At 37.7% G+C, this 13,608-nt stretch overlaps 1 protein-coding gene across 2 annotated transcripts in view; it reads left to right on the top strand.

Annotated features, from left to right (window-relative positions):
• SREK1 (splicing regulatory glutamic acid and lysine rich protein 1) overlaps positions 1 to 12,374 on the top strand; it is a 38,459-nt gene extending 26,085 nt beyond the window's left edge. For both annotated transcript variants that reach the window (XM_065739795.1, XM_065739796.1), the window contains 5 exons: positions 1,377 to 1,496; positions 4,470 to 4,970; positions 8,979 to 9,074; positions 9,624 to 9,753; positions 10,829 to 12,374. In XM_065739795.1, coding sequence (XP_065595867.1) covers positions 1,377 to 1,496; positions 4,470 to 4,970; positions 8,979 to 9,074; positions 9,624 to 9,753; positions 10,829 to 10,981 — 1,000 coding nt within the window. In that variant the 3' untranslated portion in view covers positions 10,982 to 12,374. The remainder of the gene's footprint in view (positions 1 to 1,376; positions 1,497 to 4,469; positions 4,971 to 8,978; positions 9,075 to 9,623; positions 9,754 to 10,828) is intronic.
• Positions 12,375 to 13,608: the final 1,234 nt, after the last annotated feature.

Below are 13,608 nucleotides of genomic sequence, written 5' to 3'. Positions count from 1 at the left end.
TTTTTCTATCTTCCTGTTCTTCAGGATTTATTGAGTAATATACATGGCTTTTCTGTCTTTGGTAAGTTGAACTTTGTTGTACATGAACCTTTCAGGCAAAGTATTCAAATAATGTGTTGTTTAAAAACTAATATTCAAATTCATCTTCTTATTTTAATTTTCCTTGGAATATGATCTTCCAAAAACGGTGAATACTAGGGAAACCAGAGCATAGTAATTTTTAGACGTCTTGTTTTCATTACCCCAGACTACACTATGTATTCAGGCTGCTCCAAAAGTAATGACTCCTATTTTATTATGTTGGCCCACAACCTCAGAGGTGAATGTTGTTGGTATGCCAGTAGAGCCTGAAACTTCCCACCAATATTCCATTGCATTCTGTTGCCGTGTGACAGATGGCAGCACAGGGACAGTCTTAACAAAATGGTGTCTGATAAGGAAATGCATTTGAAGCAAAGATGTGTTGCTGAATTTCTCCATGCAGGGAAAAAATAGCACTCATTGATATTCACTGGTGCTTGTGGAATGTTTATGGAGTATGCACAGTGGATGTGAACACAGTGAGGTGTTGAGTAGTACATTTCAGCAGGGCTGACAGCAACGTGAAAGGCAGTTCAGACAGCCATGCAGATTTTGAAGAACACAGGATGGAGGCTTTTGTTCATCGCTGGTAAAAATGCATAGCTAATGGTAGTGACTGTGTTGAAAAGAGTATTATGTAGCCGAATAGTGATATTTTGCTTTATTTGTTGGTTGTAATTTACACGGAAATAAATAGGAGGCATTACTTCTGGAGTGATCTAAATATTTGTGTGAGAAGACTTTACTTGAAATTCTGTTGGAGTATCTGCACATTATTTTCATTCCTTATTTATCATGAAGTAAATGTTCAGTCCATATCTAGTGAGTTTTTAAATCCAGGCTCACAGATCCTTCCATCTGACAAGATAACTTAAAATTCTAAGTTCTGAATAACAGATCATAGGTTTTGTTTTTTAATTTGGAGAACTAACCAAGTGACCAAGACTGCAATAAATGACTAGACCTGAAGAACAAAATGTAACTATTTTTAGAGGCTGATCTTAGATTTTATGTACTATACTTTTCAAAGAAAAACTACCCCATGGATTGATATTTTCCAGAATATTCATGAGGATTCTAATAAAACTTACTATTTAAGGGATGAATCTCAAAGGAGAGCACATGCACCAGTTCAAACTTTAAATAAGCTTATTTGTAAAAATTTAGGCAATGAATTATTGAAATGCCACTCTATGTATTTTGTTCTATTGAGGCCACATTTTGTATTTTCATGTTTCAATTGACCTAATTTTTATGGTTTCAATATTAAAGTATTCTTTTTGATGTTCATGTAGAAGTCGGTCTGGCAATAGATCACTCTCAAGACACAAGGACAGACGCAGATCCAGAAGTCCCTTGAAAAAACGATCTAGATCTAGGGAAAGGCGAAAATCAAGAAGTCGATCTCGTTCTCGGTGAGTTTCCATTCCTAAGGAATGATACTGTTCTTAGCTTGCAGTACAAAGTTTTTGAAAAAATCTAATAAATGTTTTAGGTGATGGTAAAGGGTGGAGTGTAAATGCTTTATCCTGTCCCTAGGCTTTGTCTGTGAGACAAAACAATAGAACGTAGATCTTTATGTTGAGTTACCTAAACTTCAGTATAGAAGTCTATTCTGTGTTAATACATGTGTAAGATTATAAAATGGCTTGGGTTGGAAAGGACCTTTAAAAATAATCTAGTTCCAACCCTGCTGGCATGGGAAGTGATGCCTTCTAACAGGTCTGTTTGCCCAAAGCCCTGTACAACCTGGTCTTGAGCACTCTCAGAGATGGATCATCCACAGCTTTTCTGGGCAACCTATTCCCCTGCCTCAGCACCCTCTGAGTAAGGAGTTTCTTCCTAATATCTAGTCTAAATTTACCCTCTTATAGTTTAAGAGCATTAGGCTTTGTCCTGCCACAGCGTTTCTTGATAATGAATCTCTCTCCATCTTTTGTGTTGACCTTCTTTAAGTACTAGAAGGCTGCTGTAAGCTTTGTTCAGAGCCTTCTCTTCTCCAGCTTCTAGCTGTCTCAGCCTACCTTCATAGGAGAGATACATCCCTTCGATGAGTTTTGCAAACTTTCTTCTGGAGCCACTCTTAACAGCTTCATGTCTTTTGTATGGTGGAGCCTCCAGTGGGAGGTACTCCAGGTGGGGTCTCAAGAGTGAAGTAGAAGGGGAAAATCAGCTGCTGGAATATATCTGAAGTAGATCAGAATATGATTGTCTTTTTGGACTTCAAGAGTACATTGCCAGCCCATGTTCAGATTTTCATCCACCACTGCCCCTCAGTACCTTTCTCAGCCTTTCACCGCACAGCTTGGTTCGGACTCACTGAGGTCGTGTTCAATCCCACTGCCCATGTCTCTGACCAAGGTGTTAAAACAGCATCAGTCTCACTGACTCCTGAGAACACCACACATCACTGATCTCCACTTGGACTCCAAGCCATTGACTGCAGTCTTCTGATTGCGACTATTCAGCCAATTCCTTATCTACTGAGTGGTCTGTCAAATCCATTTTAAAGACAGGAATGTCATGCAGGAAGGTATAAAGTGCTTTGCACAAGTCCACTTAGATTATATATCTTCCCTCTTCCAACAGTGCTGTAACCCCATTAAAGAAGGCTACCATATTTGCTTGGTGTGGTGTACCTTTAGAGAAGCTATGCTGGCTATCCCCTATAATCTCTGTTTGCCATGTGCCTTAGCATAGTTTCCAGATCTTGCTGGCCATAAAGGTGAGATTGACTGCCCTGTAGTTTTGGTTTTTTTTTTTCTTAAAAAAAAAAAAAGGGGGATATGTTTCCCTTTTTTCAGTCCCTGGCAAATTCACTGATTTCCTGTGAAATTCAGACACAGCAATTGATTTATAAAGTGCCTGTGGAAGTAGTTTCAGAGTAGAAAACTTTAATTTTCTCCTTTCACCTCTGTAATGCTCCAACTCATTTAAAGGGAGCTTCGTAGATCTTTTTTTTTTTTTTCTAAGAGGAAAAATTTTGTGGGAAAGTAAACTGTGAATCTTAGGACCTTAGCGGGAAATGTTAGGAGAACTTTATGTAGTCAGGCTTTGTTGATAGCTGACTTATAATTTCTCTTCCACTTACCTTAAAAAACTCTGTCAAACATCTACTCACTGTAAAGGGCAAGTCCAGTGAAATCTGTGTAATAACTAACTGGAAGGTGCTTCTGGTGGCATTGTGAGATCACTTGCTATTGTGGGGATAGCATGTTGTCTCATCTTTATGGTCTTAGATTGTTTTCTGTGGGATATGTAAAGAAGTGTTTGCCAGCACCTGGTAAGTAACAGAACATAAAACAGCCTGCTGTACATTAGGAGTTTAGGAAATGTATAATTCAAAACCGATTGAATGAAGAAGAGTATGGGGCTGTGCTTAGGGTCTTTCCAATCTGAAAGAGTCTGAGAATCTCTCAAAATCCTGGGCTGGATACCAGTACCAAAAGAAGCAGCAAATACAGTCTGGTTCCTGTGGACATGAAAAAGCGTGTTGATAACTTTTTATATTGTGCTTTGTCCTTTTTGTCTGAACAACTATTGATTTTCATATGTCCTTGAGGCAGCTCACATACATGTTCACTAAGTGAGATAATTGGGAGTCTCGCACTTCCAAATAATCCTAGGTAAAAATGTAATCTTCCAACCAAAGCTATAATTTGATGAGATTTTTATTTGACTTGGTCACTAGAACACTCATAATCGCGAGTTTTCCTCACAGTTTTTCTTTTTATGAACAGGTGTACTTATGCTTGTTCTGTAGAGGTTGCCTTGATCTGTTGTTACTCTTGCTTATATTTTTACTGTCCTATAAATTTTCTTAGATAATTTTCAAATTCCTGATTACGTTACTGATGATTGAATTGTCTTGAGGTTTGACCTTACATTTGTCTTTTGAGGAAATTTAATCAGTGAAAATTAAACCCTGGTTTTGATTTTTCTGTATTTACTGGTGTTGGACTTGCAACCATTTCCAGGATGTTAATGTGAGAGAACACTGTAGAATTAAGATTTCTGTCAGTATTCGTTTGGGGCTGGTTAATCTGCTGTCTATGCTTTTAGTAAAAAATGGATTTAGAGTAATAGTATTTGTCTCAGTTCTGAGAAAATGTAGAATATCTGTTTATGCATAATAAGAACCATGAGGTAAAGAAACATATGCAGTACCATCAGCACAGATGAATTTGATTTCTAATTTTCAGACTTTTCCTAGCTACATAGTCTCCCTCTCATAGTAAAACGGAGTGGAAAAATAGAGTTTTGCATAATAGTGATTTTTCAACAGACCTACTTTCTCGTGAGCATTTACTGTATGCTGAAGACTTAGTTGTAGCTTTTATTAGGAAATTCTAAGATGAGTTAATGGATTTGTGTTTGGCTTTTCACAGGGACAAGAAAAGAGACAAAGAAAAGGTCAAGGAAAAAGAAAAGACCAAAGAAAAGGAGAGAGACCGAGACAAGGAGAAGGAAAGAGACCGGGATAGAGACAAAGAGAGGGAAAGGGAGAGAGATAAAGAGAGAAACCGGGATAAGGACAGGGAGAAAGACAAAGACCGAAACAAAGATCGAGAGAGAGTCAAAGATAGGGATAGAGACAGGGACAAGGAAAGGGAAAAGGAGAAGGATGAGAAGGAGAAAGACAGGGAAGATGTAGATCAGAACAAGGAAAAAGATGATGACAAAGATGGGGAGGATAGAGATAAAATGAAGGATAGGGAGGGAGATAAGGACAAGGGAGGGGAGAAAGACAGAGAAAAAGAAAAGGAAAAAGATGGGGATAAGGAGAGGGAGCGAGAAAGAGAGAGAGAGGATAGAAAGAAGAAAGATAAGAGATCCAGAACTCCCCCAAGAAGCTATAGCTCTTCAAGAAGATCGCGTAGCTCCAGCAGGTTTGTTATTTTGAATTTTTTTTTAATGCTTTTCTGAACTTAACCAGCACAACAAAATTCATCTCTTCTTTATGTGTCACTATTACCATCTTGATAATTCAATTTTTGTTGTTTTGTTTTGTATTATTTCCCTACGAAGTATAATGAATTGCAAAGAAATCTATATCGTACCTGGAAGAGTGTAGTCTGTTGTTGGGCTGCTCATGCTTGCCTTTCACTTAACTATACAGCATAGTATTTGAGGGCAATGAGTAGATGGTGGTTGTGCCATTGATGGAGGGGCATTGCACATTGTCCTCCTGAAAGTGTGAGTCACTGTTACGTAATTCCTTGGTTACTTGTATAGAATTATTGAATATTCTGAGTTGGAAAGGACCCACAAAGATCACAGAGTCCTGACTCCTGGCTCTAGTAGGATGACTCAAAAACTGAAACATTCTTTTCAAAACAGATAGTCTAGCTGAAATAAAAACAATCAAAATGATCAGTGTTGTTAAACTCCAGGTGGTAATACTGGAGCCAGTTCTATTGAACATCATCAGTGGCTTAGCCAGTGGCTTAGCCAGACTCCCTCAGCAAGTCTGTGGACAGTACTGAACTGGTAAGAAGTGGTAGTATGTCAAAGGGCTGTGCTGCTATTCAGAGGAACGTCAGCAGATTTGAGAAATGGGCTGATAGGCATCTCTTGGAGCTGAACAGAGGGCTTGCTGAGTCCTGCATCTGTGCAGGAGAAACTCAGCATGGGAGCTGATTGGCTGGAAGGCCAGCTTGGCTGAAGAAGAACCTGGAGGCTTTGATTGACCCCAAGGGGAGTATTAGCCAGCAATGCACGCTTGCAGTCAAGAAGGGCAGCAGCGTGCTGAGCTGCTCTTTCTAGAGAAGAGTCTTGTGAACAGATGAGCAAGGTGATTCTTTGTCTTTCCTCAGCGCTGCTGGAGCCAGATATGGTATCCAGTGTCCAGCTCTGGGCCTCCAATTACAAGAGAAAAACAGACCTAACGGGAACGCGTCCAGTGAAGAGCCACAAAGCTGATGAAGCAACTATGAGCACCAGTCTTAGGAGAGTCTGGGAGAGCTGGGTCTCTTTATTCTGGAGAGGAGAAGGCAGAGGAATGTTTTAACAGTGCATACAAATGTCTAGTGGGAAAGTGTAAATAAGAGTACAAGAAATGTGGAGCCAGATTCTTCTCTGTGGCCGGTGAAGGAGCTGAAAGAAGTAGGCACATATTATGGTCTGGAGAATTGGGTAGTGAGGTGGACTCCAAACTGGCTGAAGGGAAGAAGCCAGAGAGTTGTGGTCAAGGGGACAGAGTCTAGTTGGAGGCCTGTATCTTGTGGAGTCCAGGGGTCACTAGTGGGACCAGTACTACTCAATCTAGCTATCAGTGACTTGGATGAGGGAGTAGACTGCACTGTGAGCAAGTTTGCTGATTATGCAAAACTGGAAGGAATGTGCTGACATGACATGCCAGAAAGCTGTGCTGCCATCCAGCAAGTCCTGGACAGGCTGGAGAGTTGGGTGGGGAGAAATATAGTGAAATATAACAAGAGCAAGTGTAGAGTCTTGCATCTGGGCAAGAACAACCCCCAAATACCAGTATAGGTTGGGGACTGACCTGTTTGTGAGCAGTGGAGTGGAAAGGGACCTGGGGATCCTGGTGGACTGCAGGATGACCATGAGGAAGCACTTTCCCTGTGGTCAAGAAGGCCAGTGGCATCCTGGGACATGGTAGGTCCAGAAAGGTTCTTCACCTCTACTCTGCCTTGGTGAGACAGCATCTGAAACATGGTATCCAGTTCTGGGCCCCTCAGTTCAAGAAGGACAGGGAACTGCTTGTGAGAGTCTAGTGCAAAGCCGCAAAGGTGATTGAGTGGAGCATGTCCCTTACAAGGAAAGGCTGAGGGAGCTGGGTCTCTTATCTTAAAAGGAACTGAGAGGTGACCTCATAAAAGTTTATAAATATGCAAAGGGTAAGTGATGAGTGTCAGAACGATGGAGGTAGGCTCTTCTCAGTGACAACTAGTGATAGGACAAGGGGCAGTGGGTGCAGACTGGAACATATGAGGTTCCACGTGAATATGAGAAAAATCTTCACAGTGAGGATAACAGAACACAGGAACAGGCTGCCCAGAGAGCTCATGGGGTCTGCTTCTCTGCAGACATTCAAAACCTGCCTGGACACGTTCCTGTGTGACCTAATCTAGGTGTTCCTGCTTTAGCAGGTGGATTGGACTAGATGGTCTTCCAGGGTCTCTTCCAATCTGACATTCTGTGATTCTAGGGTATTGAAGTACAGTAAAATATATATTTTTTCTAGGTTGCGGTGTTCTTTTGTTTTTGTTTTTGTTTTCTGTTTTGTTTTGTTTTCTGGGAAGCCTAGAAGCTGTTGCCCAGAAAGACTGAGGAGACTCCATCCTTAGAGATACTCAAAGCCCAAATGAATGTGTCCCTGAGTAACTACTTTAGTTAACCTTGTTTTGAGTGAGGTCTGGAATAGGGTTAGGTGAACTTCATGGAGCTATTCCAGCTTCAGTAACTGTTATTGTCTCAGGAAGTATCTGACAATAAGTTGGGCTGCTAAGCCCCAATTAGTTTGTATTTCAGGGAGTTTATTTACTTTGGTGATTGACTTTGCATGGTTGGCATTTGAAAATCAGTCTGAAAATACACATTTGATACTGTTTGTACACAGTTAAGTTACCTGGTTGTTAGCAGACATGCAGGGAAGCATTGTAAATATCCATTTTATCCATGGACAAAAATGAATTTCCACTATCCTTTTTTGAAAAAAATATACTGATAAGTGTGGGGATGTTCAAAATGAGATGTGTGTTAGCCCATACACCAGTGTTATCTCCAGGGTAACCCTGAGACTGCCTTTTATTTCTGTTTACCAAACATCAGATCAATCTTAAGAGCCTACTGAACAAAATTAGCTCTGAAATTTTGTCCTGTGAAGCTTTTGTTCTTCAGAAGGTCAGGCTGGATTAAATAGTTAAGAGTATGAATCCAGTTAGTATAAAAAAACATTTCTTAATATATCCTTTTCTGATTCATCTAATAACTGTTGATTTCTTGGCCTTTATGAACATTGGAGAAATTAGATGTTAATTGCTAAAGCTGGTATACAGTTGAATCTTTTGTGGAATTGTTGGAATGTACTCTCAGCTAGTTTTTATCTTTCCTGCTCTTCATCAGTAGTTCTTCCTGTTTCCTTTCCCTTTTCTGTGAAGAAAAATTTATTTTACTTTGACAGCTAGAGGTTTTCCATTTCTGTTGAATGAAGCTTCGCTTCCTCAGTTTTTGATGTATTTTAACCTATGCCTCAGTATATGTTAACCAGTTAATAAATGTTCTGTCATATTCAAAAGCAGACTCCAGAATAGAGACTAAGCAAATTCTGTGTAAAAAAGCTGTTTGGAGCTGTTAGGAGTGACTTGGTACATTAGAGGGTGATAAATACTTTTGTCAAGCATAGGCTGTTAGGCAAATAATATAAACCGGTCTGTTTTAAATTTGACAACAGCTTGAGCTTCATTATACACTGTTTGCTTCTGGTCATAGTCATGCTGAACTGAAATTCTGGTGATCTTGAGTATTTAATGCTCAGTTTTGAAGTTCATATTGCTGAAGCTATGTCTTTTGTCTTGATGTGGCTCTTCATTCAATTGGGATCTTCTTCTGATAGAAGAAATTCTTACTTAACACAGTGTTAGTAGCTGTATCAGTTGTTGGGTTTAAGCACAGGTGAGTTAAGCATAAAACTAAAATCTGAAAAGATATAATCTTTTTTTTTCCCTACTTGCTGCTTCGATTCTCCCTTTTCCCACCACTCTGAAACTTGAAAATGTTCTTCTGCTTTGTATAGTTTAGAAATGGTTGTATGTAATGTTAAATTCAGGAATATTTACTTAGCTGTTATGTCAATTGATCTTAAGAGATTTTTTACAGTTCCTGAGTTAATTATTTGTTGGTTTTTTGTTGATTTGGATTTTTTTGTCATGCAGAGAAAGGCGCAAGAGGAAGAGTAGAAGTCTTTCTAAGTCTCCTAAAACATCCAAAACAACAAAAAGAAAGTCTTCACGAACTCCTTCTCCAAGAAGGTCAGTTTGGTGTTAGCATAAACATTAAGTGAGCAGTAAAGGAGGTATAATATTTTGTCAAATTGAAATATGACGTGGAAGTCACCATTCTGAAAGGAACTGAGTCTATTCCTTTTATTTTTAAATGCAGAGATCTTTAATAAAAAGTGGATGCAGACAATTTCTGTTGGTCAGTGTGATCCAGTTTTAATTCAAAAAACAAACAAAACTTCAGAGATTTTAAATTTTCTCTAAAATGAAGAGCCCTTCCTCGTGTACAGTTTAATTCACTTTTCTCTTTGCTAATACTGTGCAATCTGAACATGTGTTCCTGTGCTTCATTCAAAAAATCATCTGTAAGTCCTGTTATGTTTTCCTTTTTTTTTTTTTTTTTGGCAACTAAATGGTTTGAAGATGGTTGAACCTTGCACAGAGAAAACAAACCATGATACCAACATTCATAGTTACCATGCTGTGCAATTTACTGTACGGTATACTTCATTTAAGCAGTGGTAGTTCATTTGCTGCTTTTGGATCACATTTGATTTGAGTAAAAATTTTCTTTAACAGAAACAAGAAAGAAAAAAAAAGAGAAAGGGACACAAACAATGATGGAAGAGAAAGAGAACGCTCCACCTCCAAGAAAAAAAGTAGTAAAGAGGGAAGGGAGAAATCTGACAGAAACACCACTACTTTGAAGGTAAGCTCTGCAATCAAGTGATTACAAATAGATTACAAATAGTGGGGTGCTGCAGGTGGAGTGATAATGGAAATAATTATTATTATTGTAATATAGTAGTGGAATATCCTCCTTCCTTTCTTTTCATTTTCCCCTTTCTCCTTAGCAAATTATTGCCACTTGAAACAACTGAGTTTAGCTTCTACTGGTAGGAGGCAGGAAAGTCGTTTTCCGTGAGATGTTAGTGGGACAGCTTTTGTGTTTGAACTTTACTCGACCACTGGGAACTTGTATGTACAGTCTACAGGAAGACATTGTTTTCATTTCTCACTCTTCTCTGTTTTGTGCCTTATTTTAAGAGTTGGTTGGCTGCCTAACTATGGAAGGATCCAGGAAGCTGACTATGTAGATAAGCAGTAGACTTCTGGAACAGCTTGACTGTCAAAATACCCATTTTTTTAATAATATTTTCACTCTGCAGTGCAGCACCTCCCTGGTTGCTTTGGTCATGGGCTGTGTGTTGAACACTGCAGGAAGTAAAATGAAGATTTGGGGAAGAATAGTATGGGATTTTCACTTGTAAAATAGGAGATGGTGTGATTAAGAAAAGAATAATCTTCAGATTATTAAACCTTTATTTCAAAAAGCAGTGTGCCTTTAAAGAATAGCTTGTTGTATTCAGAATGATTGAACTATTGTAAAACATCTGATGTATGTTGTATGTGTCCACTGTCTGCTTGCTGAAGAATTCTGGTAAAATGCATTAGTTAAGTCACAAAATATATGAAATGAAAATTGCAATCTTGCTTTGTTTAGAATATATTCGGTGGATTAGAAACCTAAGTTCCACAATGTTGTTTTTTCTGTTTATCTGGATATAAGAGGTAAAGACAGATCACTTTACAATAATGATTTCTTCAGTAACACTTGGCTATGATGCATGACTTCAGCCACCTGGAGCTGCTGATGTATCTACTCTAATTTTTTTTAAAAACTGTCTACTTAGTAGACATGGAAAATTGAGGAAATAGAAATACCAGCAGTGAATTGGAAGTCATATCCCATAATACTGGGATAATTATTTTCTCTTTGTTAGGACAAAGATCACACTAAAGAGGATCAGAATTCAGAAGCTGACAAGGATGCAGACAGCAGAAATACACAAAGGACAGATGAAGTCAAACTTCAGCAGAATGGAAACTGTCAACCCAATGAAGATAGCCTCTCAATTAAAGTGGAAGAGGTTTAAAACAAAGAGTCAACCTCCCATTAAACTAAGGAATGAAATCCAAAGCTTCTTATTTCCCAGAAAGAGGAAGAAAATGTCAAAGCAATCAACCTGATCATGTTGCTAGTAATAGTAGCTCTTCCAGTTCTTGTGATATCTTTGTTGTCTTCTTGCTGTAAAGCAGGAAAGCACGGACCAGTAGTTATACCATGAAAAGGCATATGCCAACAGAACTCTTCATCTCTGAAACTCCATGCATTTCCATGATGGTTGTACTTATTGGTAACATGATTTATGTTAAGTTTTGCCATAGGCTGTTGAATAGGAACTGAAAGAGGTAAACCTGTACTACCCCTGGAAAAAAAAACAAAAAACTAAAAACAAACAAAACCAAAACCTGAGGATAAACATTGGCGTTATTGAAGTTGTTTTAAAATACTGCTTGTTGATGAATTTTGTGTTACTTTAATGTGTGGGGTACAAAGTCCACAGAAACTTCAATGTGTACTTTTTTTATGTGCTTGGAAATGGTGCATAAATGTACACTTTGTTTTGGTGTAAATGACAACTGGAGGAAAAGTTTTAACGGTTCTTATAATATATGCCCAATGACTAATATGTTCTTCATTTGCTCACTGCTTGAGATTGGTGGGTTTTATTATTTAAAATAATTTACTAATATCCCTTAACTCAGTATTTGCTTAAAGTATTTGAACAATGCATGCTACTTTCCGGTTCCTAAAAGGAACATTGCCCTGTATGATGATAATAGGTTAGCTTATTGAGTTATTTCCAGGTTGTTTTGTTTTGCTGTTTTCTTCTGTTCCAGAATTGAGCACATCTGTATATTAAGAGAACTTAACAGCTTTGTTTTTGACATGTACTGCAGTGTGTCTGTTCAGCTGCAAATAGTACAGGTGCCATTATGAAAATAAATTTTTTCTTACTTGTTTAAAAAAATGAGAGCACAAGCATAAGCTTTAGTGCCTTCTTAAAATGTGGTATTTTCTAGAAATGTGTATGTGCTATTGCTCATTTTCAGCTCAATCTTGCATCATCTCTATTGCTGTTTTGCCGCCACCATACTATAGACACGAATGCAAGTGATTTTTCAGAATGATGTTTAGTTCACTTGTTTAAATACTACAGCTCCATTTTTACTTTTTTTTTATTTTTTAGAAAAGATACAGTGAAAGCAATGATGCATTCTGGGGACCACCACTGTACAAATATAGTAGCTGAATACAAAGTATTTTCTGAACACCTGCATCAAAGGCAGCCCTTAAGATATTTAATTACATTTGGATAGCCTTAACTGTTACCTCTTCATCATTTTCTCTTAATACCTGTCAGGTGTTACGAAATGAATCGTATGCAGAGCTGGGGGTGGAAAATACTTGGGGAAGAAATGCTGTAATTTTTTCATTCTTTGGTGAGAAAGCATGTAAGAAGCAAATGACAAAGCAGGTTATTTTTTTTTCAAGTAAAAACATAATTTGTGTTCTCTAAACTAGTATAACCAGTTTAACTGTTGCGAGATTTTGTGAGAGTCATATTTACAAACTTAATTATACCTAAAGTCAGGTAGATTATACACCTTATTACAATCAAATGAATTAATTGCCTTACCTCATGGAAGGAGTTTCTTTCAGTTAAAAATAAAAAAAGGCTTAATAGAATACTAGCAGTTTGCTTTCAGTTTCCATTTCTTTTGTGTAGTTAATCCTTATGAAAATAAGTAAAGCATATTATAGGGAATGAAAAAATAGTCCAATTCCTAAGGTAATGAAACATAGTTTGTGAAGCTGCTTAATCACTCTTCATTTTTGATAGGATTTAGTGTTCTTGCCACTGTGTACATTTAAGACTATAGAAAATGCTTTACCATGTAAAGTATAGACAGTCATTTTTGTGATGTTTAAGCCACATGCTGTTGGTTGGTTAACAGCTTACTCTGATTAAAAAAAATGACAAATCTGTACGCTTAAAGAAAGATTGTGAAGGATTGTGTCTTGCAGCAACAGCTGTCTTATTTATGATGTGTAAGTAGCTTAGAGCAAAGAGGTTGTTTGTATACTTGTTACCTTTGTTACCATTTCCACTAATAAAGTTAAGTATTTTAGAGGGAAGTTTCTGCTGTTACATACTTATTAAAGAAACATTTTTAGATGGCTATCAGGTCTTATTCAGGCAGCTTCTTTTGATTTGAAATGGGGATACAAGTTAAAACATATCTGTATTATTTATAATATCTTTGAAAAGATAAGTTACTCCTTCTCTGGGAGAAATTAGAATTTTCATAGTATGTCATGTTTCAGTTCATCCTAGTTCGATTTTCTGAGTTTTGTTATCCTGAATTTGCATAGTTCTGTTCTATACAGCAGTTACAGAATATGTAGATAATTGTACGCAGTTAGGGAAGAAAAACGCCTTCGGAAATTCATAGGAAAGGATGGCAGCATTACTAGCTAACATATATATGCAGCATATTAAGTTATATGGTATGTGAATTAATAGTCCCTTTAAAAAAATTTTGAGAAGGGGGAAAAAAGAAATAGACCAAATACATTTCTTCCCCACCCCAAACTGTTTTCTTACAAATACTGTATTTTCCATTTTGCCTTGTAATTCTGTGAGGATAGTTTTAC

Source organism: Cyrtonyx montezumae, unplaced genomic scaffold (assembly GCF_038088225.1).
Source record: "Cyrtonyx montezumae isolate F1298 unplaced genomic scaffold, pur_monq_1.0 scaffold_25, whole genome shotgun sequence".
NCBI classification, from domain to species: Eukaryota; Metazoa; Chordata; class Aves; order Galliformes; family Odontophoridae; genus Cyrtonyx; species Cyrtonyx montezumae.
This window is presented reverse-complemented; position numbering and strand designations above follow the sequence as displayed.